We start from the raw sequence: 26733 nt of genomic DNA, 5'->3' as shown, positions 1-26733 counted from the left end.
CGCTGGAATGGTTTGCAGGTGCCAGTACTAATAGTCATGAGACCTCAAGTTCAGTAACAGCTGTTTATTTCCTTTTGCCAGTACTTTGCTTTTAAGAGATTCTCCTTAAATGTTTTCTATATGTCATTCTCAGTGTATACTTTAATACCAGAGCAGGCAAGAGGGCAGGGGCTATAGGCAACAGCACTCTCTGGGGCTCTACGAGAGTGGGAAACCAGATGTCCCATTGAGAGACTGGAGTGTTTAGCTGTTAAAGGTTAAATCTATTTCATCATCAGCTCTATAAGCTCAAGGTAGGCAAATAATGGCTCAATGCATCTCTCTGATCAATAAGGCAGAGGTGATCAGTGTAATGCAATTAAGAAGAATAAAGATAAATCACACTGAACTGTGCAGAAAGACATTACACGTTAAATATATGAGAGATTGATGTCATAAATTTGATAAAATGCCATGAAGTGCCATAGCCTATAGGTGACTTCTCACTAGCACTTTACAGTAAGGTTAAATTTAGTAGCATCCATTAATTTTTACAGCATTTCTTAGAAAAAAGTTCAATTTGATTTATAATTGTGAGGGGTGGGTTATAATTGTGTGGGAAATGTGGTTATGAGAGATCATGAACAGCTACCTGATAATCTGCAATAGATGTAAAGGAAATATGTAATCAGCCAAACAAATGGCAGCAAAAAAATTTGTTTAGGCATGTAGATGTGGTCAAGATAATGAAGAAATGATTTTGAAAATGCCGAGAAGAATGACCAGGGGTGCGTTTCCCAAACAACGACATAACTCGCAGCTGAACTTTCATGGTACGATGCATCGTTTGGGAAAAGAGCAATGTAGTGACTAGTGTTTCCCAAAACGCATAGTTTCTCTGTCAAAGATCCATCGCTTGAACCATTTTAGTTATAACGTAAAACACCCATAATGACGCTCTAGTAACTTCTTTAGAGAAGAACCCCTAATTTCTTTGAGCAAATTAAACATGCATTTAAAATTAAATCCAATAATAGATTTGGTAAAAACATGCACTCGCTTTCCATATTAATTAAAATTTATGGCACATATAGGGCCTATGTTTGCTTTACAATGACATATCATATTTTAAAACAAAAAATCACTTACAAAAGCTTACACGTATTTTAATATCATATATAAATCATATAAATGAGGCGATTTATCAAGAAATGAAATGTAATACTTATTATGTATAAGAAATAAAAAAGCATACTTTAATAACAATAATATTTATTTATTTTTTAAAAGTCTACTTTTACAACTTGGCACTTGTAAACCACAGCAAAAGGTTCTAACCGACAGGCCCATGTCATATACAGTACAGATACTTAATAAATAACCTACTATAAATTAAAAGAATCAACGTATGCCTTTTGTTTTCACAAGCTCTGGAGAGGTAACATAAATTCCGCTTTTAAAAAATAGGTCACCTACTGTATAGCTTTCGCCATTAGGCTGTGTTCAAAATGACATCAATGTTTTCAAAATGCACTGCGAAGGGAGCACTACTGTAAACATAAAAATCGCTAAAACTGAACTGTAAAAATAGTTAGAAAGCAAATAACACCTAAGAGAAATTACCTTAATGCTTTTTTACTTTTCATAATTCCAATTTTGAATGTTAGAGTGTTCTAAAAGAATAGGGCATAGGGGGGATAAGTGGGAATGGAACACAGCCAGAATGTTTCGAACTACAGCTCCAGAGGTATAGTTGCGAGTTCTCAAGTTTGTGACACAGTTTGCGAATGTTCGTTGGAGCGACGGATTTGGGAATCGGCAAATCAACAAACTATGTTTGTAACGACGGAACTTGCGACCTTAGTTTGCTAACGATGGTTTTGGGAAACGCACCACAGATCAACTGATAGAGAGGTCATAGTAATTCTAATAATCCCTCATTATAACTGAGATTTGCAGAAGATATATTCTTGGCACAGTTTGAGCCCCTAAAGGCCCTGGTATTCAATCAAATGAAATCCAGGAACAAAACTGCTAAAATGAAGTTAGCTTTGAGTTAGTTTTGGCAGTTCACAACATGGGGGAGATTGGCTGCATCTGAAATAGCACACTTCCATACTATATAGTACGCTAAAAAGAAGTACCCAAATGACCTACTATTTCCGGCGAGATTATTCAGTGCACATCCGATAATTTATGAATGAGAGTGGTGACGTAACTGATGCAGGTAGGTCACATAATAATGACAAATGGCGAATGTTGTACGTGCAAGTTCCGTTCTCACATTCATATTGTATAGAGCATACTTTTCTAATGGTCGTCTAGTAAATTCAAATTCAAATGTAGTACCTGACTAGTACACTCTCAGATATAAGGTGGGGTGGTAACTTTTCAAAAGGTACAAAATTATACCTAAAAGGTCCATTTTAATACCTCAGAATACATATTAGTACCTAAAAAGTACAAAAGTGTTCCTCTTGAATTTTTTAGGCACTAATATAGACTTTTAAGGTAATAATATGTACTCTTTAAGTACAAACGTGTACCTTTTTAAAAGGTACCACCCCAGTGACAGCTCGCGTACCTTTATTTCTGAGAGTGTAGGCAATTTCGGACACAGGTATGGTTTTGGGTCCTAAGCATCTTTGAGCTATATAATTAAGCAATCAGTGGGCGTGCTCAGTAAAACAACATATAACACAACAACACCAAGTGAGCCACATGACTACACTGGAGGGGCAAATAGCAGAAGCAGGATATGGCTGCAGACCCAGATGCAAGCTGAGCTGCATGCAATGCTTTTAATGCACAAACCTACCCCTGATTTAAAAGACTCGGGGAGTCACACAAGACGAGAGGCATCATTCAATGTCTGTTCACAACAAATATAAAACAACATAAAGATGTTGTGTGTATTGGTGGCGCTTCTTGTGCAACAGGCTAGAGAAGGCTGACAGATGTTTATCCGCCACCATCATTGTTGTGTTTAGGGGTATATGCGAACATCTTGACACATTTATAACCCTGCCTACTGCAGAGCAGAGGTGTTGAGAGGTTTGAAAACAGTATATAATCAATTAGGCTTTTAGGCCTTAAGTATTAACTGAACATAAAATGACACATTCTACACGAGTATTGTTGCTATCCATCCCTTTATGAGCACAACAAAGCCATCATGTTATGAATACTTTCTGCAATATAAAGCTCAAATCCTCTCAAACTGGTTTCTCTAACACAGGGATGCCCAAACTATTTTGAACTAAGGGCCAAAAACAAAAATAGCCATGAGCCAAATATAAACATGCAAAACTATTTTACATTAAAGTTGCCATGGGTAATTTCCAAATGTATTTCATAATATTTAAAAAGAAATAGAAACATTTGTAATACCTAATGCAGAATAACTTTTTTATTTTATAAAAACATAAACAATCACATTTAACACAGTGGAGTTCAATGCTGAATACGCTAGTCAAGCAGAATACCTTTGCATTGATTAGCTCACCAAAGTCTTCTAACCGTCAAGAAAAAGTATGTGCATTTTAAAATAAATCTGGTTAAATGACACCACTTGAATTGAAACATTTAATTTCAATTAGCGTTTTGTAGCCTAAAAAAAAAAAAAACAGAAAAATAGGTTACATTAAATTTGAAATGACAATCTCTAAGCCATCCCCTTCATTCTCCCTCTCAGATGGGATGGTAAGCCTAATCAAAAGTTATCATGGGCCAAGTTTAGGCCCTAGTTTAGGCATCTCTGCCGAGCTCACTTATAATGGCCCCCATAGTCAGCAGATCTTAATCCATTAGATGACCTTTGGGATGTGGAGGAATAGGAGATTCCCAATGAATGAACAGAAGTCACAGCTTATTAAAAAATGCTTATTTAATTTGTTTCTGCTTTTTCTTTCTTTTCAAGTAGTAGGGGTCATGAAGGAACCAGTAGGCAAGAAAGTAGGTGAACAAGCTGGAGCTGTCAGAGCATGAGCTAAAAGCATAAGATAACCAACGACAGTTCAAACACTGAGAAAAGCCTCTGCTGTGAGGTGCTTTCATCACATTTGTGATTATTTTTGGGAAGTAATGAGGAGAAAAAGGGAGTGAATATAGGAGAGGAAGTATATTAAGTAGATGATGAATATAACATCAATTGGGAACTGTATCATCTCTGTGAAATGACTATCTGCAGAAATGTATTGCATGCAAACCTGTCAAAACACAAGCAGGACATTGTGCAGGAGCCTTTTACACAAGATGCTCTTGAAAGAACAAAGAATTATTAATGTTCAAAGAGTGTCCTGTAACTAATGATTATGTTCTGCCCATTAAAGGTACTTCAAGAGCTGTCAGTGGTGACATATTTCTCTTCCTTGAAGAGAAAAAAAAAAACATCTAAAGGGGGAAAAAAAAAACACTCCACCCTTTAAGTCCTGCCGAGCGAGTCACTTTGTGTGTCGTCCCTCTTCCTGCCTCTGAAATTCACAATGCTTATCAAAGCATGATGAGACATGAGATCAGTGGGGGGCGTCAAATGACCTGTCACTTTTGCAGGGTTTCCTCCCTCTCCCAAAGAGCCATGCATGAGTATCCACACAGAACGAATCTGATATGTGACTGAACAGGGCACCACTTGTGTGAGCGACACCATCTGTCTGTGAAGAGGTCCCATGCTGCATGTGAAATATGATGAGAGGAAACAAAGGGAAGGGAAAGGAAAAAAGAATGAAGGGCAAAATAAATTTTCAATGGAGAAGAAGCAAGAGGAGGACAAAGAAAACTTATCCGAGCTGTTTCCTCTCTCATTCTGCTTTATATTACTCTAAACTGTGGCACCTGTATAAGACAGCATTACCATCTCGAGGCCATGAGTGATTGCCAATTTGTGATACATTTTAACAATTGTCACGGTCCTATGCGCAATTAGGTTTCGTTTAACATTGGCACTGAACAGAAAAGCACAGGAAGACAAACATCCCATTGAAATGTAGTTTAACTGATAAACTCCACACCCGCTGAATCAATCCTCAGGACACAAGAAGGTGTTTCTCTGCATTTCCACTATTTTAAAACATTATGTTAAAATAAAACACTTGAGGTCAAAGATTCTGATACTGAGAGAAGAAGATGTCAATTAAAAGCAAGTTAAACTTAATTATTGCACTTTAATTCAGTCAGTTTTCTACAGCTTAAGATCATTAGGGGCTTGGACAGCATCTCCTCCCTCATTAGAAAAATATGTTTGCTTTTTGAGCAGATGAGGCTCCGGATTTCATGACAGAGAGATTGTGGAGAGAATGCTTATGTAAATAAACAAATTAGGAGGTGCACAAACAAACGCTCACACACACACACAAACACACACACACACACATACACATAAACCTTGCAGTCTATTAAGCCAGGCTGCAGACTAGCAAAGTCAACGCGTACATGCAGCTCCAATCAGAAACACCAGGCATCCCAGCACTCAAGGTTGTCTTGGCACGTGGACAACATTACAGCACATAAACAAGCCTATGAGTCCATATCAAGGCCTTGTAATTGTTATGAGCTGGGCTGAGGAGAACTGCCTTGTTTTTATGGCACGCTTTTACTTCTGTTGTACGACCAAAGGCTCTGTGAGCAAATCTTTACAAGTCGTGCTGGAGTCGTATAACATAAGAGATTCTGACCGTGGGGAAATAAATAAATAAATACATCTAAAATAAAATAACAAATCACAGAAATCAGGCCGAGCCAAAAGAGCATTTCTCACCCACTCTCACACCTGCAACACAGTAAAAGTGGGCAATGGCAATAATCAGACATGTCGCCGATTGTATTTCATGACCCTTTAAATGAAGTTAGCACTCTCCATTTGTAACGTCTGGCAGTATTCCCTAAGTAGCTGCTAATTCACACTCCTGGTGCTTGTCAATTGGTGCATTCAGAAATGAGAAAGCATGGTTTCACTTGAATAGCATGAAAATAATTAAAAACAGCATTACACTGCATTCATGGACAGACAGCTTGAGACTGACCTCATGTACACATGTACACACAGATACAGAGGCTCATTGCTTGGAGATGGTACGAGGATGCTTGGTAACCCAAATCGATTTTCCTCGGCTTGCTAAGGAACCAGAAACTCGCACAATATGAGAGTACATCTTTGCAGAAATCCCACCCAAGAGAAGCATTAAACCTGTGAGCAACTGCACCGAGTAACTCTACGCTCGCAGTATCGCTGATGGATGGAAAAGGGAACGGAGGCTTTGAGTAATACAAGCAGGGGGAGAAAAAAAGTTGGACAAAAGCACATTGTTGTTGTTACATTAATCTGGATACAAGAATGGGAATTTTCCTCCTCATTATGATCACACGCTGCTGGGCAAGCGGCTCCATTTTCTTCCCCCACCGTGCCCTGGCAGCTTGAAGCATCCCTGCTGCGGCGGCTTCCTCACCGTGATGAGTTTTTGACAGGCTTTACAGCCGTGCCAGGCCAGACAGTGGCTGAGCAGAATACTGGCAGTTTTTTGGCTCTTATTAATCTCCCCGTCCCTCTCTCTCTTTCTCTTTCCATGGTTTTGAAATGGACCAGCCATCTCATAATTGTTATGCAAACTTCTTAGAGCAACAGTTTGTTTAAGCACATGTGGACTACGATTCGAAGCTATAGTGTTTCCTCCAGGTCTGCTGGAGCTCTGGAGGGTCATCTAGGGAGTAAACATTATCTTCTGCAGGTGTAAACCCCACTCAGACCCCTGCTATATAGTTATTAGAGCTCTGAGCTAAACGTACAACTGCAATTTCAACATACACGTGTATCAAATTACCCATAACACTTTCAAGATGATTCTGCCATTGAGAGGAATGGTAAAATGGTGGATCCACTAATGGCGACAAAATGATGCTGAATCATCAGTATCAGTAAACTACTCTAAATACTAACACCGAAAAGATCTGATAGCTGAGAATAATTGCATTAAAAACCTCTTCAGAGAAAATGCAAACAAGATATGAACCCTCTCAGTCGACATGATTGAAAACCAAGCTTTTTTTCAGCACGCAAAACACAGAAGCACTACTGCCATCTGCTGTCTGCTCAGAGTAACTGCTTTTCCCATTAAAACCAAAACAAAACGTGGTTGTTGTTGTTGTTAACCAATGCTAACCACATTACAGACAACTCGACTAACCACAGTTTAACCAAGAAAAACATTTGTAGTAAAACTGTGGTTATAGAAATGGTAATCACTTTCCTTCTTTATCAGGGGTCGCCACTAGGCATGGGCCATAAGATTCTGACGCTATGATAACCTTGGATAAAAATATCACGGTTTCACGAAATTGTGATTACTGCTAGAAAAATAAACTATATTCTATTTAAATGTCTGAGTAAAACAATATATATTTGAAAACTATATATATATATATATATATATATATATATATATATATATATATATATATATATATATATATATATATATATATATATATATAAATTTATAAAAAAAATTTTTTTTGAAAGATTCATAATATTTTAGAGCAGTGAACATATATCTGAAATATAAAAATGTCTTCATTAGTTTTGTAAAACACTCATTTTTTTATTTGCTGTGATCAAAATGCAGGGTTATTCCACCAAATATTGCTTTCCGATGCCTTCTGAAGTTAAATCATTGCTATTGTTTGGTCTAAAAAAAGAATATAAATGTCTGAAAACATGCCACTCAAATAAATCTAAATAACATTTTTATTTAAAATTTTGTTACATAAATTTGTATGATACATAATTAAACAAAAAAAAACAGGTTTTACTTAAACACATGAATCTTGTAATTCAGAAATCAAGATTTTTCAAGTGGTCTTTTTTTTTTACACAGCTGTATAACATACGAGAATGCTTCAAGTTTCATCTAAGTGACCTGTAAATGAAAATATTGTTCATTTATTCAATTTTTTCTTACTTCTGTATAAGATGTGGAAAATATCTTAATTAATATACACAAAAGATTCAGATTTTTTGGCAAATTATTTCGTTTAGAAAGTAAAACATGGGTCATTTTACATAAAAAGATCACTGTCTATCACTATATTTTATAGTGCATAGTTTGATATTAGCAAATATGTCCATTCAATATCTACACTAGACAGCAAACATAAATCATTAAGTAAATAACAAAGTATGACAACACCATAATCAGTGAATACCATTATGTGTGTCAAATCACTGTGGCATTAACTTTAGTAACTTTCGTGTTACCACTGTAATTTTGCTAGTTATTAGTAAAATGAAAAATACCACACTGTAAAAAATTATATGATCAATTAGTCATGACAGTATGTGTTTTTAGGTCATTGTAAGTTATTAAACTAAGTTAATAAAGTTCTAGCTTAATTCTATAAGTTACGCAAGCTGTTTTAAGTTAGTTTAACATGATATAAATTCAATTGACTCATAAGGTTAATCTGATTCAGCTTAAAAATCTAAGGCAACCAGGGTTTTTTACATTGCGGAAAAAACCATTCCCTGTCTTTTATGCACTTAAATATTCCCGTCATTACACTTATTCACATGGACTTGATAAAGTAGCAGATGTGAAATCCTCATGTCTTTCCTGATCATATAAACGCATTTCTGGAAGACATCAGGAATGATATAAACAGCACTTCTCTCAACAGCATCCTCATTCACAACAGCAGCATAAATCTTTACAGCCAACAGTCATTATTGAGGTTTCTTATTCTTAGCACTGACTCATTCTCTCCTTCCTGCATTAAAAACCACTGTATCAAAACCATACCGCAATCTAAGACTTAAAAGTAAATAAATTGATGGAAAAAAAACAATATTTATTATCATTGTCTTAGATTATATCCGGTACGGAAACGCTCAGTGAAAACAGGATGACTTTTAGGCAATAATGATGTACTGTGGTGATCACCTAAGCAATGCAAAATTTATTATATCTATCAAAATCAGAAAATTTGAAACCAACCGGGAGAGAAAACAGCACAAATAAAATATATACTGAAGCAGTGTTTCTTAAAGGTGAAGTATATTTATATAAAAATTAAGTCTTTTAAAAGGTGTATCTCAGCTAGAACTGAAAATTCAATCATCATTTACTCACCATTCACTTGTCATAAAGCTGCTTGAGTTTCTTTCTTCTTTTGAACACAAAAGATGATATTTTGAAAAACGTTAAAGACCTGTAACCATTAACTTTCATAGTTTAAAGTAACCATTAACTTTGATTTGTTTTTCTACTATTGATGTCAATGGTTTCCGGTTTCCAACTTTCCTCAAAATATCATTGCTTGTGTTCAACAAAAACACATAAAGGATTGGAACCATTTGAGGCTGAGTAAATAGTGAGTAAATTTTCATTTTAGGGTGAACTATCCCTTTTTACCTACATTACTATTGGGTGACTACCAGTGGTGTAAAGTAATAACAGATACTTAAATTATTATAATTGAGTAGTTTTTTCTCAGGAATTGTAACCGGTAAGTATATGTAATATGCAAGTTGTTTTAAAAATGTGCACTTTTACTTTCCCTCGAGTACATTTTTAGTGCTGTATCAATACTTTTATCAGTCATGTGATTCCAATTTAATTTAACCGCACATAGAAGGTAAAAATCGCATCCTAACGAACCACCTCAAGACATGGGCAGCAAACTGTTTGAAAGTATTAAAAGTGTCCAAAAAGATGTCCAAAATCTTTACACATATTGACCCAGACAGTGTTTAGATGCATGTCACTGATGAGAAGATGACAGATGTTTACTGTATGATGACTGAAATGGCTTTAAACACCCAGCAGGCACAAGACGTCAACATGACATCAGACTGACGTTCTACCCCATCGTCAGGCCGACATCAATGTCCAACGTCCAACTTAAAATCAATGAAATATCAACGTCTAATGATGTTACTTGAAGTTGTGAGGACGTTACCACTATGACATTTATCACAGGTTGGATTTTGGTTGCCATACCTGATGAATAAATGTCAGTATTTGACGTAAATATGATGTTGGTTTAAGATGTTGCTCGACGTTGGATTTTGGTTACTTTTTAACAACCTAAAAATCGACCAAATATCAAAATCATTTGACATCATTATTGGACATCAAAATAACGTTGTCCTTAGACGCTGGCTAAAGACATTGAATTTTGGTCACCTGACATCACAACCTAAATCTAATCTAATATTAACGTCTTTATGAAGTTGTGTTCCAGCTGGGCATTAACTAGACACACTCCAGATTGTTACGTTTACACACACATGCACAAATTACATGTAAACGCATCAGCTTTTAACAGAGAAATACTCTTTACTCACTACTCTTGACACTTTTGAAATGTCTACTTTTTACTCATGCTTTGAGCAATATTACCAATAGATACTTTTACTCTACTGCATTAAATAATTAATTTACTCTACTGCAAGTAATGGTAATTTGCCTGAGTAAGATTTCAGTACTCTTTCCACCTTTGGTACCTATAAATATGCCATTCTTAGATTTATCTACCCAAAATGTAAACACTGAATCCAATCACTTTCTAGCTTGACCAATAGTGAGTGTTTAGGGTGTGGCTGCTGTAGTAAGAGGGTGTTCAGTCTGACATGCTACATGAGAAAAGAAAGATTCAAACTTGATGCTTACAGATGTGCAAGCCAAATATGAAGGCTATGGGTTAAAACAAGAATAAACATTGGTGTTTTTACGAGATGGAGGAGAGATTTGATGAAATGTTTGAGCATCAGTGTATTTCCTAAATATATTAATACAAAAAAAAAACACATTAGTATAATGAATGAAATTTCATTACTTTTATTTTCCTGTTTTTATTTTAGGTCTATTTATAACATTAAATTAACAGATTATAAACTAGGTCCTAGTTGGGTCAGTTGACATTTAAACATGTCAACTTAAACTTAAACTCTAAAATCTGAACAACCCTGATCCAGTTACTATGACCATTTATTTGAAGCTGCTTTGACACAATCTACATTGTAAAAGCACTATACAAATAAAGCTGAATTGAATGAAATTATTTTACTATGATGTAATTCCACCTAAAACAGGATATTGAGTAGGACAGTGGTACCTAACGTGTTTTTGACTGAGACCCCCTTTTCATCCGGAAAATATAAGGCCCCCCTCCACATTTAATGATATCATCGCTCATATAAATTTGCAGTAGGTATGACAACAAATTGCTGTTTTCAAAGAAACAGTATGTTTATTATTATCTAGATATGTTTATGCACAAATAATAGCCTAATGTAAAATATAAAAGCAAAACATCAGTAGGCCATTTGGATTAGGTACACCTTGGGCAATTGGGGATGAATCGTCTGCAAATGTCTTCTTAATTTGGACGGTCTCATGTATTCATTAGCAAGAACTTTGTCGCAGATATTGACTGTGGCTGGGTCAGGGACTCTCTGCTTCGAGAAAAGGGAATAAAACCATAGTTTAGGTAACTATCTTGGTATTTCCTTCATTTCGTGTTTCCAGTATTGCTAGCGCTGTAACCCAAAATGTTTGGAGCTTTTCCATCTGGGTCCAGTATGCTTGGTTCATTACTATTAGCTGCTGAAGGCGAACAAGTGAGACTCGATCATTTTTGTAAAGGACGAATTACAAATTTGTCCATTTTTTGGTCAGCCAGAGGATAAAATTAACTAAGGCAACATGAACATTCTACTAATTGTCCACTGCTAATTTTTTTTTTATATGATGCGACCCCACACAGAGTTTGCTTAGGCCTCCTTGTGGGCCAGGACCCCCTTATTCAAGTGTATCTTAGGACTGGTTTAGGTTTAGGGAAGGTGTAGATGTTTATAACTCTGATGGTTGGGTTTAGGTTTAGAAAAGGTGTAGAACAGGGGTGTGCAAACTCGGTCCTGGAGGGCCAGTGTCCTAGAGAGTTTAGCTCCAACCCTAAATAAACACACCTGAAGCAGCTAATTAAGCTCTTACTAGACATACTAGAAACTTTCTGGCAGGTGTGTTGAAGCAAGTTAGAGCTAAACTAAGCAAGACACTGGCCCTACAGGACCAAGTTTGGACATTCCTGGTGTAGACCTTAATAACTGTGATGGTTGGCTTTGGGGTTGGGGTAGGTGTACATGTTAATAACTGATGTAAAGCACCATCTAGCCAACAACATAGTTTTAACATGGCTCCATAACTTCAAGTTACGCTCCTAAGGCACCTTCATGTTACCTCCCTGTCTTGCAGTTCGCAAACAGACCCTACTCCCCCTGTTGGGAACCGCTGGAGTAGGGGATGAGGCTTTTTTTGTGTATTATTACCTCATGGCAAACTAACGGTAAAAGGAGCATGGTTAAGAATATTGGGCCTGAAGCCGTCAAACTGATATCTTCAGAAGAAGTTCACACTTTATTTTGATGGTCCGTTTGTTGAATTTAAGTTACATTACATCTACGTGCCAACTAATTCTCAGATTATAAGTAGAATGTTAGGTCAGGGTTAGGCTAAAGAATGGTTTATACTTCTGCGACAAGTGATTGGCGTGACCAATGGTACATGCAATGCGCGTAGCCGAGCATTTATACTTCTGCGCTCTGTCTCTGTTGCTCTGCAATAACACTTCCGAAACTCTAACTGGCAGTAGGTTTTTGTGTTCCTCTGAGTCAAGTTTCTTCGCTGGTGTTCTCTCTTTTCTGAACGCTACCTTAATGTACAAGTGGCTCAAATTCGCTCATTTTGATGCTGGAACCGGCAGATGTGCAACAACTTTACCATAGGGTAAACACAAAACAAAACTTTCCATCCGGAGCTCCTTCATGGGACTCCACACTTGTAAACACTCGCTCCAACGGACTCACGCGGCTCTCGGTCCTGCCCACACGTCAGCACTACCAAGTCAACCAATCACAGAGCTTGTGCTACGCATCATTGCTATGTGTAGTTACATTTTTTGAGAGGAGCGCGTCAGTGACGCCGATGGCAGACTGCGCCTTAGCATACGCGTGCACTTGACGCAGAAGTATAAATCAGCCTTATGCGTCCATGCGTGTGCTGCACCGTAGCACCTTAGCATACACCATAGCATACGCATGGCTTAAAATGTACTTGCAAAGTTTCTTAGTCAGTTAAATGTCTGTTGAAGGAGCATATCAGCAGATATAGTAGACAGTCTACTAATACTCAAATGGACCATAAAAATAAAGTGTTATCGAGAAGGACTGGAACTCCAAAGAAGAAAGCAAATGGACAAGTTTTGATCAAAGACTACCAAAACCTTTTTTTTCCAAGTTTCACTTGCACAGAATAATTATTTACCTAAAGAATAACAACGTTCACTAGAAAATAAGCATTGCAAATTGATCTCACATGGACTTTAACATCTAAAATACTTAAAACCCCTACACTAGTTTATGATAGTAGAATAGAATCTATACACATTTACAAACTCCCACTAGGGTCTACAGTAAGACATTATTTAAATACAGTTAATTTAAAATTAAACTGACATTTTCATATTATAACAGAACTACTAGAGGTACTGATCAATGTAGATAGGAGAGTGTTGTTTTGAACTAAAGGGGACTTTGAAGTCATAACGTTAGAGGCCCAAAGCTTAAGTGTGTGACCTGCACTGAGCTGGGTCTTATAGTAGGGCACAGACTGTGAAACTGGATCTACAGGTAGACAAAAAAATGCCTAAAGTGACAGATTTATGTCTCAAAGCAGTGATGAATTCAAATGCTTTTAAATAAGATAAATAACATAACCAAGAGAGCAGTGAAATGCATTGCAGAAAATGTGTTTTTATTGATGTCAGTTGGAAGGGTTCTCCAGGATAAAAAAAAGAAAATCTATAGTTTATCCCCCTCACAGCTCAGAAAGTTTGCCCATTCTCTCAGGGCATGATTTCACACTCGTAAAGCACTTACAGATGACTCCATGAGCCGTTTATTGATCTGAGACGATGGGTGTGGAGGTATGTGGAAAGCAAAAACTGCAGCTAAAAAAGAACAACTTAAAGACACTGTCAGAACGCATGCTTGAATCCAACTCAAGCGTATCTACGTACTCAGCAGCGAATCTGATCAGCGCAGGAATCCAGTGTGTAATTGATAACAGTCTTTATGCAAGGTAGACTTAATTAATACCAGTAGAGAAGAGATTCTTTCTGAACAAGACTGACATATTTATCACAGGACGTCTGGGTAAGGCACTCTGGAGTTCGTCACACACGGTGTCTAAACACTAACCTGCCAGATGTGTTAGGATCTCTTTTTTTCTGAGGCAGCAGTTCCCATCAACGGGCAGAAGCAATTACTAGAGGTTATCACAGGTCATCTACTGCGGAGAAGTGCAGATTTGGATTTCCTCCCTCTTCAAACTCCCTACTCTCCATTTAAATATAAAGATTCCTGAATCATATGCAAGAAAGAAACACGTTGTTTACATCCTGAGAGTTGAAGTCAGTTTTATGAATGCTTTATCAATGCTGATGACTTTGGAAACTGAATTTACCATATGTTCCGTCTGTCTATCCACTGCCATCCCAGAATGCACTGCCATACAGAAACATGATCTAAATACAATCCAGATGTATTCCACCAATTGGTGTAATTCCTTCAAGCCTCGATATTTCACATTACATATATTAATCATCTGAGGCATGTCACAGATTTCTGCACTGATAACAACATCCCACCCTTCAAACGATGGCTGACTCACTCCAATCAACCAGTGGGTGGTTATCAAAACAATGCTACAAAAGGGAGGGAGACAGACGTTTCCAAAGCTGTTGCGCTCAAGTGACAAAACATTAAGTGCTTCCACCTTTAGTTTATGAAACTGCGGTTTCTGTTATCCGATTCAAAGAACCAATCACAAGCTTGAGGGCTCGAATCAGGGGATTTTGCTTGAACAAACACTAAGAAAGGTCATACAAAAATATTCTATTACCATCTTCGCAATAACATATCAACTACACCCTTGAAGGTATGGCTGATAAGAGCTTCAAATTATATTATTCTGTAAAAGACAACAGGTGTGGACCTGTCGAGGTAAGTTTTTTTGGTATCAGCTTGCCAAGATAAGCGGTTACTGAGAGAAACTAACATTTCCACATGCAAAAACAGTCTAGTTTTTACAGAATAGCTAGATGCAACCTGCTATTATTCATCTTGATTTGCCGATTCTGGGCCTTTCTCTTGTCCTCAAGCTGAAAGACTCTCTCCAGGGTCCTGAAGCATGGGCTCTAGGCCGAGAGCTGGTCCAGGGCAAGGGGCCAAACATATCAACAAGCCAGTATCCTCCCTATAGGGCCCCACGATCAGTCCTCCTCTGAAGAAAGCAGGGCCCCATCATCATGCACCTCTCTATAGGCTGCCAGTGGGCCTCCTTCTGGGTTGTAACTCTCCATCCTGATACTAAGACCATCTGCCAGCTTCTGGGCAGCTTGTTTGGCCTGCATCTCCTGAAATGAGCATTATAGACAATCACATGACTGCACTACTTCCAGAATACAAATTGAGACATGAACAACACACATACAAAAGCAGCAAACATGTATAATTTTTACACAGTCGATTGGGAGTATTCAAAAGTATGTTGAAATTGTTCATGTTTCTGTGGGATAAAACTTTTTGAAATGTTGAAATGTCGTTGGTCAATATGATTACTCAAACCTTTGCTATGGACACCTACCAGCTGCTTTCTGGTCTGCTCTTGCAGAAGGGCTGCCGACTCCTCTAATGACAGTAACTGGGCTGGACTGTGGTGCAGTGGTGGAAGTTTAGCTGCGGTGATGTCATCCAGGTGTTTTCGGTCTTGTTGTTTTCTGGCTTCTGCAGTTAGTGGTGTGGTGCTGCCAGACGCCTGACTAGATGATGGAGACTCAGATTTTGCAATTAACCTAAGAAACAAACAAGAAACAGGCGAGCAAGATTATAAAAAACCTAATTAATATGTAGATGGGAATTATAATTTGCTTTTGCTAACACCATGGAGGGGGCAAGTAAACATGAGATACTATATAAAGCCATAAGTAGTGTTTAAGGCTAAATATTCATAGGATAATGTTTAGCATTATTTGATTTATCACAATAACTTCTTAAGGTTGAATTCAAACAATAGTGTATTTTGTGGGAAAAGTACTGTAAATATGGTCATGTTTTCATATTATGTTATAATGTACAGTGCTACCCTTTTGAAAATAGTTGCAAATCAGGGATGTTAAAACACCACCCACAATGCTAAGGTATTCAGGGCTGTATTCTATTTTTAAAGGCAAATAGTTTAATTTTGTTTTGTTTTTTGTTATGCCTGGGAAAGAGATTTGTTCAAGTGTGTAGATTGTTCACATCTAAACCCAACTTTGACCAAGAGTTAAACGAGGTAAAACTCTTATGAAAGCCTTAAAATTGGTTAAAAACAAGAATGCCCTTGGGTTGTTTTGTTTTTTTTTTGGTTTAGTAAAAAATTTTTTTGAAAGCTCGTTTTTTTTTTATTTTTTATAGTATTTTATTATTTTTATTGACTACTTCCACAACTGTCTGACATATTGAGTAAGAGTTTCAAAATGACTATCGTCATAATATTGATCAAGAGTGACATAAAATGTGTGTGAACTCCAACATAACTATTTAGACAGTGTTTGAATTGCGAAAAACACAAGATTTAAGCATAATAATGTAGTATTCGTTTTGATCTTAATTTAAAAGATGTGTAATAATAGTGTATTTCCACTCACTGGTTTGGTTTGAATCTAGATTTCTTCATATTCACACTTTCCTCTGTCTTCTCCAGGACTTCTATGTAATGTGGTTTCTTCAGTGGCTTAGTGTCCAGAAAGGGCTTACTTGGAGGCTGAGTTTTGATATTGTCTTTGTTAGAGCCATTATTGCTTTCAGCAAATGTTACTCGTCCAAATGCCTTCACAAGCTCTGTGTCTTTCAGCAATGAGGCTGCTGCATTCACACCGGCTGTTTCTAGTGTTTCAGCAGCCTGCAGACGGGCTGTCAAAAACTCCTCCTGGCCAAACAGATCACCATTTTCCTGTACGCTAACCACGTCAGTATTGACATTGGCTTCCTTTTTGTCATGGGATGGGATAACTGTGTCCAATTTTGAGTCTAAATGATTATCTTTGCTTCGCTTGGCAAGGGCTTGCTGATATTTCGACTGAAACTCTGTCCGGACAGAGATTAAACCTGCTTGCTTTCTCTCCTCCTCCTCCAGATGCCCGAGTGCAAGATGCACTTTCTCCACAAACTCAGCAATCTTCTTCCCCTTATCTGGGAGGGTTTGAATAAATCTCCTGAAAGAGATTATAAAACACTATTCATGCTTCATTACGATTATGAGGTCTTTTATACAATACAAGCGGTTTCAAAAATTATTCAAAAAACAATACAAAAAAACAACTTATGAAATAAATTAATGTCCATCCATTACTTCAACAACTGTAAGCACACTTCTATTTTCACACACAGGTATGTTAAAAGGACAGTTCACCGAAAACGCAAATTCTGTAATAATTTACTCAATACATTTACTTAATTCACATGTTTATGGGTTTTTTTCTTCTGTTAAACACAAACGGTATTGGCATTTGGTGATATTTGTTTTTCATACCATGGAGGTCAATAGTTACAAGTTTTCAGCTTTCTTTAACATATATTTTTCTGTACGAAAAGAACGAAACTCGTAAAGGTTTAGATTCACTTGAGGGTGAGAAAATGCTTATCGTTGGATGAATTATCTCTCCAAGTTAACTGTAAAATTAACTGTCAGTTGATCTGGAATGATCCAGAAGTTTATCAACATAGACATCGAGCCAATAAGCCAAACGTTTGTTGTTTAGTTAGACGCCAATCATGAATAACACATTTAGGATAAATATATACGTGGGTGTAAAATAAAGTACCTGAAATCACTTACTTATTAGACAGTATCTTTTCTTGTCGTGAAAGTATTTCAAGGAGCTCATCTTTACTTTTGTTTCTCAGATCACCCACTTCCCCCTGTCGCGCTACCCACGACGGCAACATGATCAAATATGTGAAGAATAAATAGATTAGTAAAAGTTTCACAATGACACGCTATAAAAATTCATAACTGACAGGGGATGCTAGATATCAACTTGTGCCGCCATTTGTCAAAATGTGCAAAGACTGTGAAGTAAGCGACGAGTATACCACAGCAGATGTGTCACGTACATTACAAATTAAAAGACCCAAACTTGTGGAAGTGGAAGCGGTTCCAGTTGAACATATTTAAAGTTAGCGTCCTAGATTTTTTGTTTGTTTGTTTATTTGTTTGTTTTATAAGATTTAAATAAAATCTACTAATATCCTAACAATAGCATGTAAATTGGGTCGTTGAGAAATTAATTGTTTACCTTTATTTTTATTAGAAGGACAAAAATTAATTTTTTTTTCGTGAAAATGCTGCATGCAAGGCAGAATAAAGCTGTTAACAGCTTTAAAAGAATTGTTATATTCGTTTTTTGATAAGACATTTAGAAAATCTGTCTACGGAGAAAAGATTAAAAAATGAAGTGGTGTCCTCTGCTGGTCAGACTAATGTACTTCACTATGAAGCTTCAAAACATAAGGACGGTACAGTTTACTGTACTTTATAATAAAGGAAAAACAAAAGCCACTGAACAATATTTATCTCATTTTCTCTGTCATATACGTTTCTCTGTCAGAAATACGCAATCAATTCCCTTATGTGCCATAAGTAGGACTTATTTCATATGTTTTAATTTTCCATTTTAGCCATTTCCATGATTGTTTTAGAAAACATATATATATATATATATATATATATATATATATATATATATATATATATATATATATATATATATATATATATATATATATATATATATATATATATATATATATATATAAACAATTTCAAAATAAAGTTGGGCACAGTCTCTAATAAACAAACAAAAATCAAACCAGAAGCAAGCTGAGTAGGAATATCTTCAAAACAAACAAACAAAAAAAAAACCTTTGAAATAATTACTGGGGCAATATTTATACATTAGTTTAAAAATATATCTTCCTTTTACTTTATTTCTTATTAAAAATATATGTGTGGTGAGTTATACACACACACACACACACACACACACACACACACACACACACACACACACACACACACACACACACACACACACACACACCCATATATATATATATATATATATATATTAATATTATTATTGCTTGAACTGACATTACAAGAACATCAGAGCAAAGTCCAAGGGATCACAGACAGTGAGACAGATCTTAAAGAAGGTTAATAATATACATAGTCATAAGAAAAAATATAATCACATACAAACGCCAATAGCATACCATTGGGCAAAAAGGGAAACAATAAAAAAATAATAAGAATTATTGTATTATTAATAATAAAAAAATAATACTAGAAATACTAAATTAAGTAAACAAAATTAAACGAATGAAATTACAATGATAGCTAAATAACCATAAGGAAAGCAACTACAATCGAGGATCTTCTTTAAATACATATGCATAACATTTTAGGAGGGAGTAAATTCTATTCCAAAATGAGCGACGGGTGGGTTATTATTTGCGAATTTATGTTTGTGAATGAAAAACGAGCCATATATGATAAAACAAATCTGATGTGTTCCAGGGGTTTATCTTTTGGACTATTTATGTGTGGTGATTTCCTTCGTGTGACGTAATAAAGAATGAGCTGCTGTGTTCCGATGCGGTGTTGTCGTAAAGCTTCCTAGTATTTTCGAGACCGCCAGCCATCATAAGGACGGGAGTTAACGCTAGGCTGAGCTTTGCGCTCCGGCGACAACTAAAGAGCAATCATGACGAGTGGGTATTGATTGGTATTATTATTTTTATTTTTGAAAGATATTATATCAGCTTCAGTTATCATTTATGAAAGTACTTTAAGTTAATCCTCATTTTAAGAGCAGTACGACAGCAAGGCTAACAAACTAGCCAGTTAGCTTATTCTGTGTAAAGTCCACGAAATCAAATCACAAGAAAATCCCTTTAAGCCATCAATTTACAGTGGCTCTAGTGAACGTTAGTTATTTATTGCATATGATAGAACACAGAAAACATGTGTAATCTAACGTTAATAGTTTCTTTAACCGGAGATGACAGATGTTTAACATTAGCAAACTTAAACTGCAGAGTCAGTAATATTGTGTACTACTAACACCATTCAGCAAAAACCCAGCGGGAATCATTTTGTCTTAAGAGAAATCGTTTTATTAGAGCAGAGAGTCGTTTGTTTTGCGTTATCGTCGATCATTTGTCTCAGCGTTTTGTACGGATGTTATTGTTGTGAAAGCTCTCTGGCGCCCTCATTGCCACGTCGCATCACTGCCACACATTATTGTTATTAATGTATGTAGATTCACTGAGCATAAATCAGTGTTTGCAAGTTTTTCTGTACAACGTCAACTTTTGTACACAACCTCACTTTTGTACATTTTACTGATCTTCTAATCGCAGAGACTAAAGGTGAAATAGGTTAAAAAAAACAATAGTTCACCCTAAGATTAATTACATTAAGAACTGCTAATATTTTTTGTATTTAATTACCAGTTTTCTAACATGTTTTGTATTAATGTGTAACTGTGCCCTTATTTAATGAAATGTGTGTTCATTTTCATATATTTTTGGGACAAAAATGCTTACATTGGATGAATTCTTGTTCAAAATTATTGTGTGTGATTAGCCAGAGTCTTTACAGAGGCGATGTAGAATTTTTTTTATTAGCCCATAATTAACAAAATAATGGGATTAACCAAAGGAAATAGCAATGTTTTGAATAATAGTATGTTGCATACAATCAGACATATTAGGTATGTACTAATCCATTTGTAAAGAAAAAACATCAGATTACAGATATGAATAAAACTGTAAAGTCCGGTGTATGTAAGATCTGCTGAAGTGGAGATTTATGGCTCAGTGCAGATGAAAAAGACCCTCATTTTCAGAAAAAGTCTTTAAAATATATTGTAATTGAAATTGACAGACATCGATTTATAACATGTGACTTAAAAATGTATTTAGGATTTTTCTTTAATAAATAAATATGCTGAAAAAATAACATTATGAAAAGCCCAAGTCACACACACAAAAAAAAACTAAACTGGTGTATTTAAAAATCATGTCACTGTTTGCAGTGTCTCTCGCTTTTTAATAGAATGGGAATAGTTTACTCAAAAAATAAAAGGTTCTCACCAGTTACACATTCTCCAGTATCAGCAAACCTTTATTAATTTCATTTATTTTTCCATTAAACACAAGGGAAGATATTTATAAGAATATTTAAAATCAGTAGCATTAATTTTTTTTAAATTTAAGAGTGTTTAAGAAAGCCATTAAGTGTTTTTGATTTGAAGTAAATTAAGTAAATTTGTCATCCTGCAGGGGGAAATCAGCGTGAGCTTGCCCGCCAAAAGAACGCTAAGAAGCAAACTGATAGCTCCAAAGGGAAGAGAAATGAAGATGGCCTCTCTGCAGCTGCCCGCAAGCAAAGGTGCACAACCTAGAATAATAACACACTGATCCTGAAATGGATTGTTCACCCCAGTTTTAATTCTGTCATTTACTCATCCTCAACTTAAGTGGCAGTTCTAGTTTAAATTGCATCCTGGGCGATTCACCTCATAAATAACAGAAAACAATCCTAAATGTAACTGGAAAACAATGTAATGACAGAATTGGAGTGAAATGCTAAGATCACTAAGAAATATTTAGCATGAATGTTAATTGACAATTCTATAGAATACAAAAATAAATATGTTTTATAAAATTATCGATTCATCTTAGACTCGACTCAAGACTGAGATTTAATGTTATTAAGTCTTACCTTCCTGACTCTATCCATCCTTTCTGTTTTATAGCCATGCTTAGTCAAAATAAGATCATCATCATATTATAAGCTGTAGTTTTGTCAACTTGCAAAACTCGCTGCATGTTAACACCTCGTGGCATAAAAGTAACAGAAAAGGCTTTTACTCCGATTTCACAGTGCATGAGCAGTCCATGTTTTATCGGCGTGCATGTAAACAAGAGCATGAGCAGCATGTGAGGCGGGCAAGAATGTGTCAGTTTGCTTTCACCAGCGTTGTTTCGGTTGCATATAGAGAATAACAAATCTTACGCGTGCAAAAGACGCCAAATGCGAATAGCCTCTAACGCATTTATTCTGGTATTACCACTCTAAATGAATACATTTGCATAAAGTAAATTGTATCTTTCAAAGCTTACTGGGGCACAGATGATTTTTACTGGGGCATTAGATTTATGTATTTTAACCATCACTGCTGTTCAGGACATGTTCGAGAGGGATAGTTTGCCACTGGTTTGCACTGTCTCTCTGTGCCGCCCCCAGCTAAATGCCACTCTGGGTGATCGCCCATATTGCCTAAACCTCTGTCACTGCTCCTCTTGTTCTAAATCTGTTTGAGCTTCTTTTTTTTTCATAAAATATTCCTTTGTGCCCTATCGAGGAATGTTGCAGAAAAGCAGACATTGACCTCTATAATAATTTTTATGTTAACTATGGATGTCAATGGCTGCTTTTTTCCCAACATTCTTCAGAATATCTACTTTTGTGTTCAACAGAACAAAGAAATATAAAGGTTTAGAATCACATAAATATTAGTACATATTGAGGCAGTTTTCATTTTTTGGCAGAATTATCCTCCTGAACAGCAGTAATGGTTAAATACACAAATCTAGTACTTTAAAATATTACTCCACTGATAGTATCTTTTTTCAGTTGTATTCCAGCAAAAAGACTTGATAAAGTACTGATTGATGAATGTTTATTTTGGCAATTTTGTTTATTTTAAATAAACCTCTCTGGATTTAGATAGTAAAACACAATTATGAACATGTTCACAATCAAGCATTTCATACAGCAGGTATAAAGAGCTCAATCTCTTGTAGAATATTTTTTTCACAAACAACAATTGAGCCATTATTATATTCAGCAATATCATCTTAATTTCTCATGCCATTAGTCTCTGATTTTGAGTTCTTGTCTCACTGAATTTATAAAAATGCTAACTTTAATTATAACTTTTGCAGCGTCTGAATAAATGTATTCAAGAACAGATGCATGGATCTCTCTGGTTTTATTTAATTTGTAAACCAATTAAACAGGTTAACTGAAAGAATTGGCTCATTCACCATTTGACTTGCATGCCTCTGTGTGGTTCACCTTTTAGATGTATTGGAGCAAAAATCATGATATTATGCTTTGGAATGTAGTGATTAGGAATGGGACGATAACCAGTTTCAAGGTTTACCATGGTTTAGAAAAGTATTCTGTTAAACCATTCCTAAGGTTTTTTCCCCATGTTTTTCGCTATTTTATTTAGTTTTTTAGGGCAACAGTATCTCCAGCAGAAAATGAACCTCTACATCAAAAGCTACTGGTCCAAAATATTTTAAATGTTTCTTAAAATAAAATAAAATATATTGTGTTCAATGGGACATTTAAAAAAAAAAAAAAAAAAACTTATTTTGGAACAGTAATCACAATACCATGAAACTGTCATATTTTTATCCAAGGTTATCATACTGTCAAAATCTTATACCGGCTCATAGTAATGAAAATATTTCCTAAAAATGTGAACTCTGATACTTGGAAAATGAGTGTTAAATGGACATTTAAACAGCAAAGTACATCTTACTAAATGTATGATTTTGTGTGTGTGTGTGTTTCAGAGATGCTGAAATTATGCAGCAGAAGCAAAAAAAGGCAAATGAGAAGCCAGAACCAAAAGGCAAATAACCAGAGGACAACAGAGTTTTGACTGAAATGGCATCCAAGATCTTTTTTTCTTTTGTCAAGACAGAGTATCTTTCATTGTGTAGATGTGGAGATTTTGATTCTATAAAGTTTCATCCCAAACTCCATAATGTGCTTGAAAGGGCATATCAACTATACAGTACATAATGATTTATGTTCCGCTGCGGAGGAGAGCTTTTCTTATGTTCAAATAATCAGAGCAGGCCCAAATAAATGGGAGTCTCAAAATGTCTGGACCGGCATTGTAATCTTGTATTTTTGTATCAAGTGCCCTTCTGAATAAAATGTACATTTTAATTCACATCTAGCGATTAAACGGTTGTCTCTATAATGTTTTAACCATTAACAACTTTCTTTACTTTGATATACAGAATGATCTATATTGAATTTCATTATAGATCATCCATAGAATAACCATAGAATTGTTTAAAAAAAGTCATTACAGTATTCAAATGATAGCTTCTCTGCTATCATTATTGGTATAAAAAATGCATTTCACTTATTCTTTTTCATCTGTTCAGTATCTCCATTTTTCTAATCATTTGTCTTCTTTTGCTAATTCATCTTCTATTCTTTATCTTTCTTTAATCTCTGCATACACTGTGAATCAGCATGGACATAATGTCTTAAAGGTTTGACGACCAGGGGTTTTTATTGAGGAAGCCTGTTGTATCTACCACTTGGTGTACATCGATAGATTCACTGTATCTTCTGTCCTGCTGTTATAGTCATTTTTCCATTGTTTTGCTTGGACGGTGATTGCTTGGAGCAGTTTCATTCTTCTGGTTGTGAAATCATCAACATAGACATACTTCATTAAACTTTGCAGTTATCATTGTGCAAGGATATGAACATGTTACTCTAAATTAGGTAAAATAAAGTCAAGCTGGTATCAAAGGTTTTCCATAACTGTTGGCTAGTGTATTTTGGAATTGCCTTGAAAAAAATAAAAGATGTGTATGGAGTCAATCTAGGGCCATATATAGTTGCAAAATAAAAGAAAGTTTGGCAAAGAAGAAAGAAAGTATTGAGCAAAAATAAATAAATGCAAATCTCCAAAAATTGCGAAGCGAAAATTAATTTTTGAAAAAAAAAAAAAGTTTTGCAAACAAAAATAAAAAACAGCAAAGGGAAAACTAAGTTTTGTGAGAGAAAAATTTTATTTGCAAACATTAAAAGAAATGCAAATAAAAATCAAGCAGTGCAAAAAAATTGCATGTATTCAACCGTGTTTTCAATTTGCACTACACGTTTCTGCACATTTCACTTTGTGGCCCTGATCTGAAAAGGGGCAGAGAGTAAAGGGAACCTACAAAGTGAAAACAGCATCACAAAATCCCAGTTAACTAAAAAACAAATCAAAAAGAGCATTGCAATTGACTGGACGGGTTTTGTAAAGGCAGTACAAATATAGTTGTTGTTTTTTAATTGCAAATAAAAAAAATTTTTTTTTTTTTTTTTGCACTGCTTGATTTTTATTTGCAGTTCTTTTTTTAGTTTGCAAATTTCATTTTTATTTCTCAAAGCTTAACTTTCCCTTTTGCAGTTGATTATGTTTGTTAGCAAAAAATGTATATATATTGTTATTTTTTTGGAGATTTGCTTTTTATTTGCTCAATATTTTATTTTTTTGTTTGCAAAAGTTTCTTTTATTTTTAAAGTATATATGGCCCTAGATTCACTCCATAGATGTGTGCTATCAGAATTTAGTAATTTAAGATTTTGTTGTAATCATTTTAATGATTATTTAAAACCTTTTAATTGAAGTGTTTTGAATAAAAATGTCTTAACAAAATAAGATTTAATCAAAGTTATACCATTCACTAACACTAACAGAGAAACCATTATACTTCTAATGAGAAGTAATCCCATAATGCACTGCAATAGAAATACTTGAATTTGACATTAAATTAATTAAAGGTTTATAGTAAAAACAAGTTAAACAACAGATTATAATATGGCTAGTTTGAATCTCTGTACACAAACTTTAGAAACCAATTTGTCAATATAAATGAACCAATATCAGTGTGCATGTGGTAACCAGTGGGCTATTTTGCAAAAATCAATGAATTCATTTGTATTTTTATATATATTATATTTACCTTTAAAATGTTATTACTTTGAATAGAGGTAGCAAATAGAATACAGAACAATTTCCATTTTAGTGTAACACACAAGTCTTATTATCAGAATGAGGTTAGCTTGCTGTTTACTTTAGTTGTGATGACTTGGCCACTTAAGGCAGGGCATTTATTTTTATGTTTTGCTGTTTTATATGTCTTTGGTCTTTAATTTCTTTGGTGAATTTTGTCAGATAATAAAACTGTTCTGGGGACAGTGTCCTGACAATTTATCCTACTCATCAGAATATGCTACCAACACTATTTGAATGGTTCTAAGGTTGGGGTTAGGTAGGTTGGGGCAATATTACAGCTTCATATCACATACTTACACTGGTATTTTAAATATAATTTAAATGTGAGAATATACAATCGTACTGCATTATAAAGAAAATGAAAAAGAAAAAAAAACATTTGGGAAAAAGAAACAGAGGGGAAAGAAAAATATTATAAATAATTACAATTTTTTTTAAAAAGCCTTTCTTGTACAAGAGTTAGAAATAGTTTTAAAATAATATTGCTTTTCAATAAGCAAAATGTTTAAGAAGGTTTTTAGTTTGAAAAATTACAATTATGTATATAAAATTTTGTTATAAAGATAAGATTAAGAAAATATATTTTCAATTATGTAAAGTTTCTGTTTTAAACTTAACAAAACCAAACCATAGTAAGCAAGTCTTTATCAACATTCTCAATTCGAGTAACTGCACTGCCAGAATAAGTGAGGGACTCGGGTTGTTGCTAACAAAAGGAACAATTAGTATTAATATCTTTTTTATATCTTACTAAGAGTATTC

At 35.2% G+C, this 26733-nt stretch overlaps 2 protein-coding genes across 3 annotated transcripts; one reads left to right on the top strand and one right to left on the bottom strand.

Annotated features, from left to right (window-relative positions):
• Positions 1 to 13760: 13760 nt before the first annotated feature.
• Positions 13761 to 18146, bottom strand: polr2m (RNA polymerase II subunit M). Of its 2 annotated transcripts, XR_015494476.1 has the most exons (5): positions 17910 to 18146; positions 16720 to 17286; positions 15675 to 15882; positions 14493 to 15444; positions 13761 to 14389 (listed from the first exon to the last, which is right to left on the bottom strand). XR_015494476.1 is itself a non-coding variant. In NM_001346180.2 (4 exons), exons 1-4 carry the CDS (start codon positions 18017 to 18019, stop codon positions 15301 to 15303), a joined length of 1029 nt encoding a protein of 342 aa, NP_001333109.2. In that variant the 5' UTR covers positions 18020 to 18137; the 3' UTR covers positions 13761 to 15300. The 2 variants fall into 2 exon arrangements, 1 of the variants encoding a protein (NP_001333109.2); NM_001346180.2 differs by having other exon boundaries at positions 13761 to 15444; positions 17910 to 18137.
• Positions 18147 to 19756: 1610 nt separating this feature from the next.
• Positions 19757 to 24829, top strand: serf2b (small EDRK-rich factor 2b). The gene is given in 3 exon segments (NM_001160335.2): positions 19757 to 19846; positions 21422 to 21530; positions 23732 to 24829. Coding segments are annotated over 3 exon segments (183 nt in total). The 5' UTR covers positions 19757 to 19839; the 3' UTR covers positions 23799 to 24829.
• The last annotated feature ends 1904 nt before the right edge of the window (positions 24830 to 26733 follow it).

This window comes from Danio rerio, chromosome 7 (genome assembly GCF_052040795.2).
Source record: "Danio rerio strain M-AB ecotype USA chromosome 7, GRCz13ab, whole genome shotgun sequence".
In the NCBI taxonomy this organism is placed as follows: domain Eukaryota; kingdom Metazoa; phylum Chordata; class Actinopteri; order Cypriniformes; family Danionidae; genus Danio; species Danio rerio.
This window is presented reverse-complemented; position numbering and strand designations above follow the sequence as displayed.

What these genes read in the sequence shown, in the direction of transcription:
- polr2m (NM_001346180.2), bottom strand. Translation starts at nt 18,019, where the DNA reads ATGTTGCCGTCGTGGGTAGCGCGACAGGGGGAAGTGGGTGATCTGAGA. An exon ending in GAAAAGATACTGTCTAATAA is followed by an intron (nt 17,287 to 17,909) that starts GTAAGTGATTTC and finishes AATCTCTTTCAG; the next exon opens with GAGATTTATTCAAACCCTCC. An exon ending in TCTAGATTCAAACCAAACCA is followed by an intron (nt 15,883 to 16,719) that starts GTGAGTGGAAAT and finishes TTTGTTTCTTAG; the next exon opens with GTTAATTGCAAAATCTGAGT.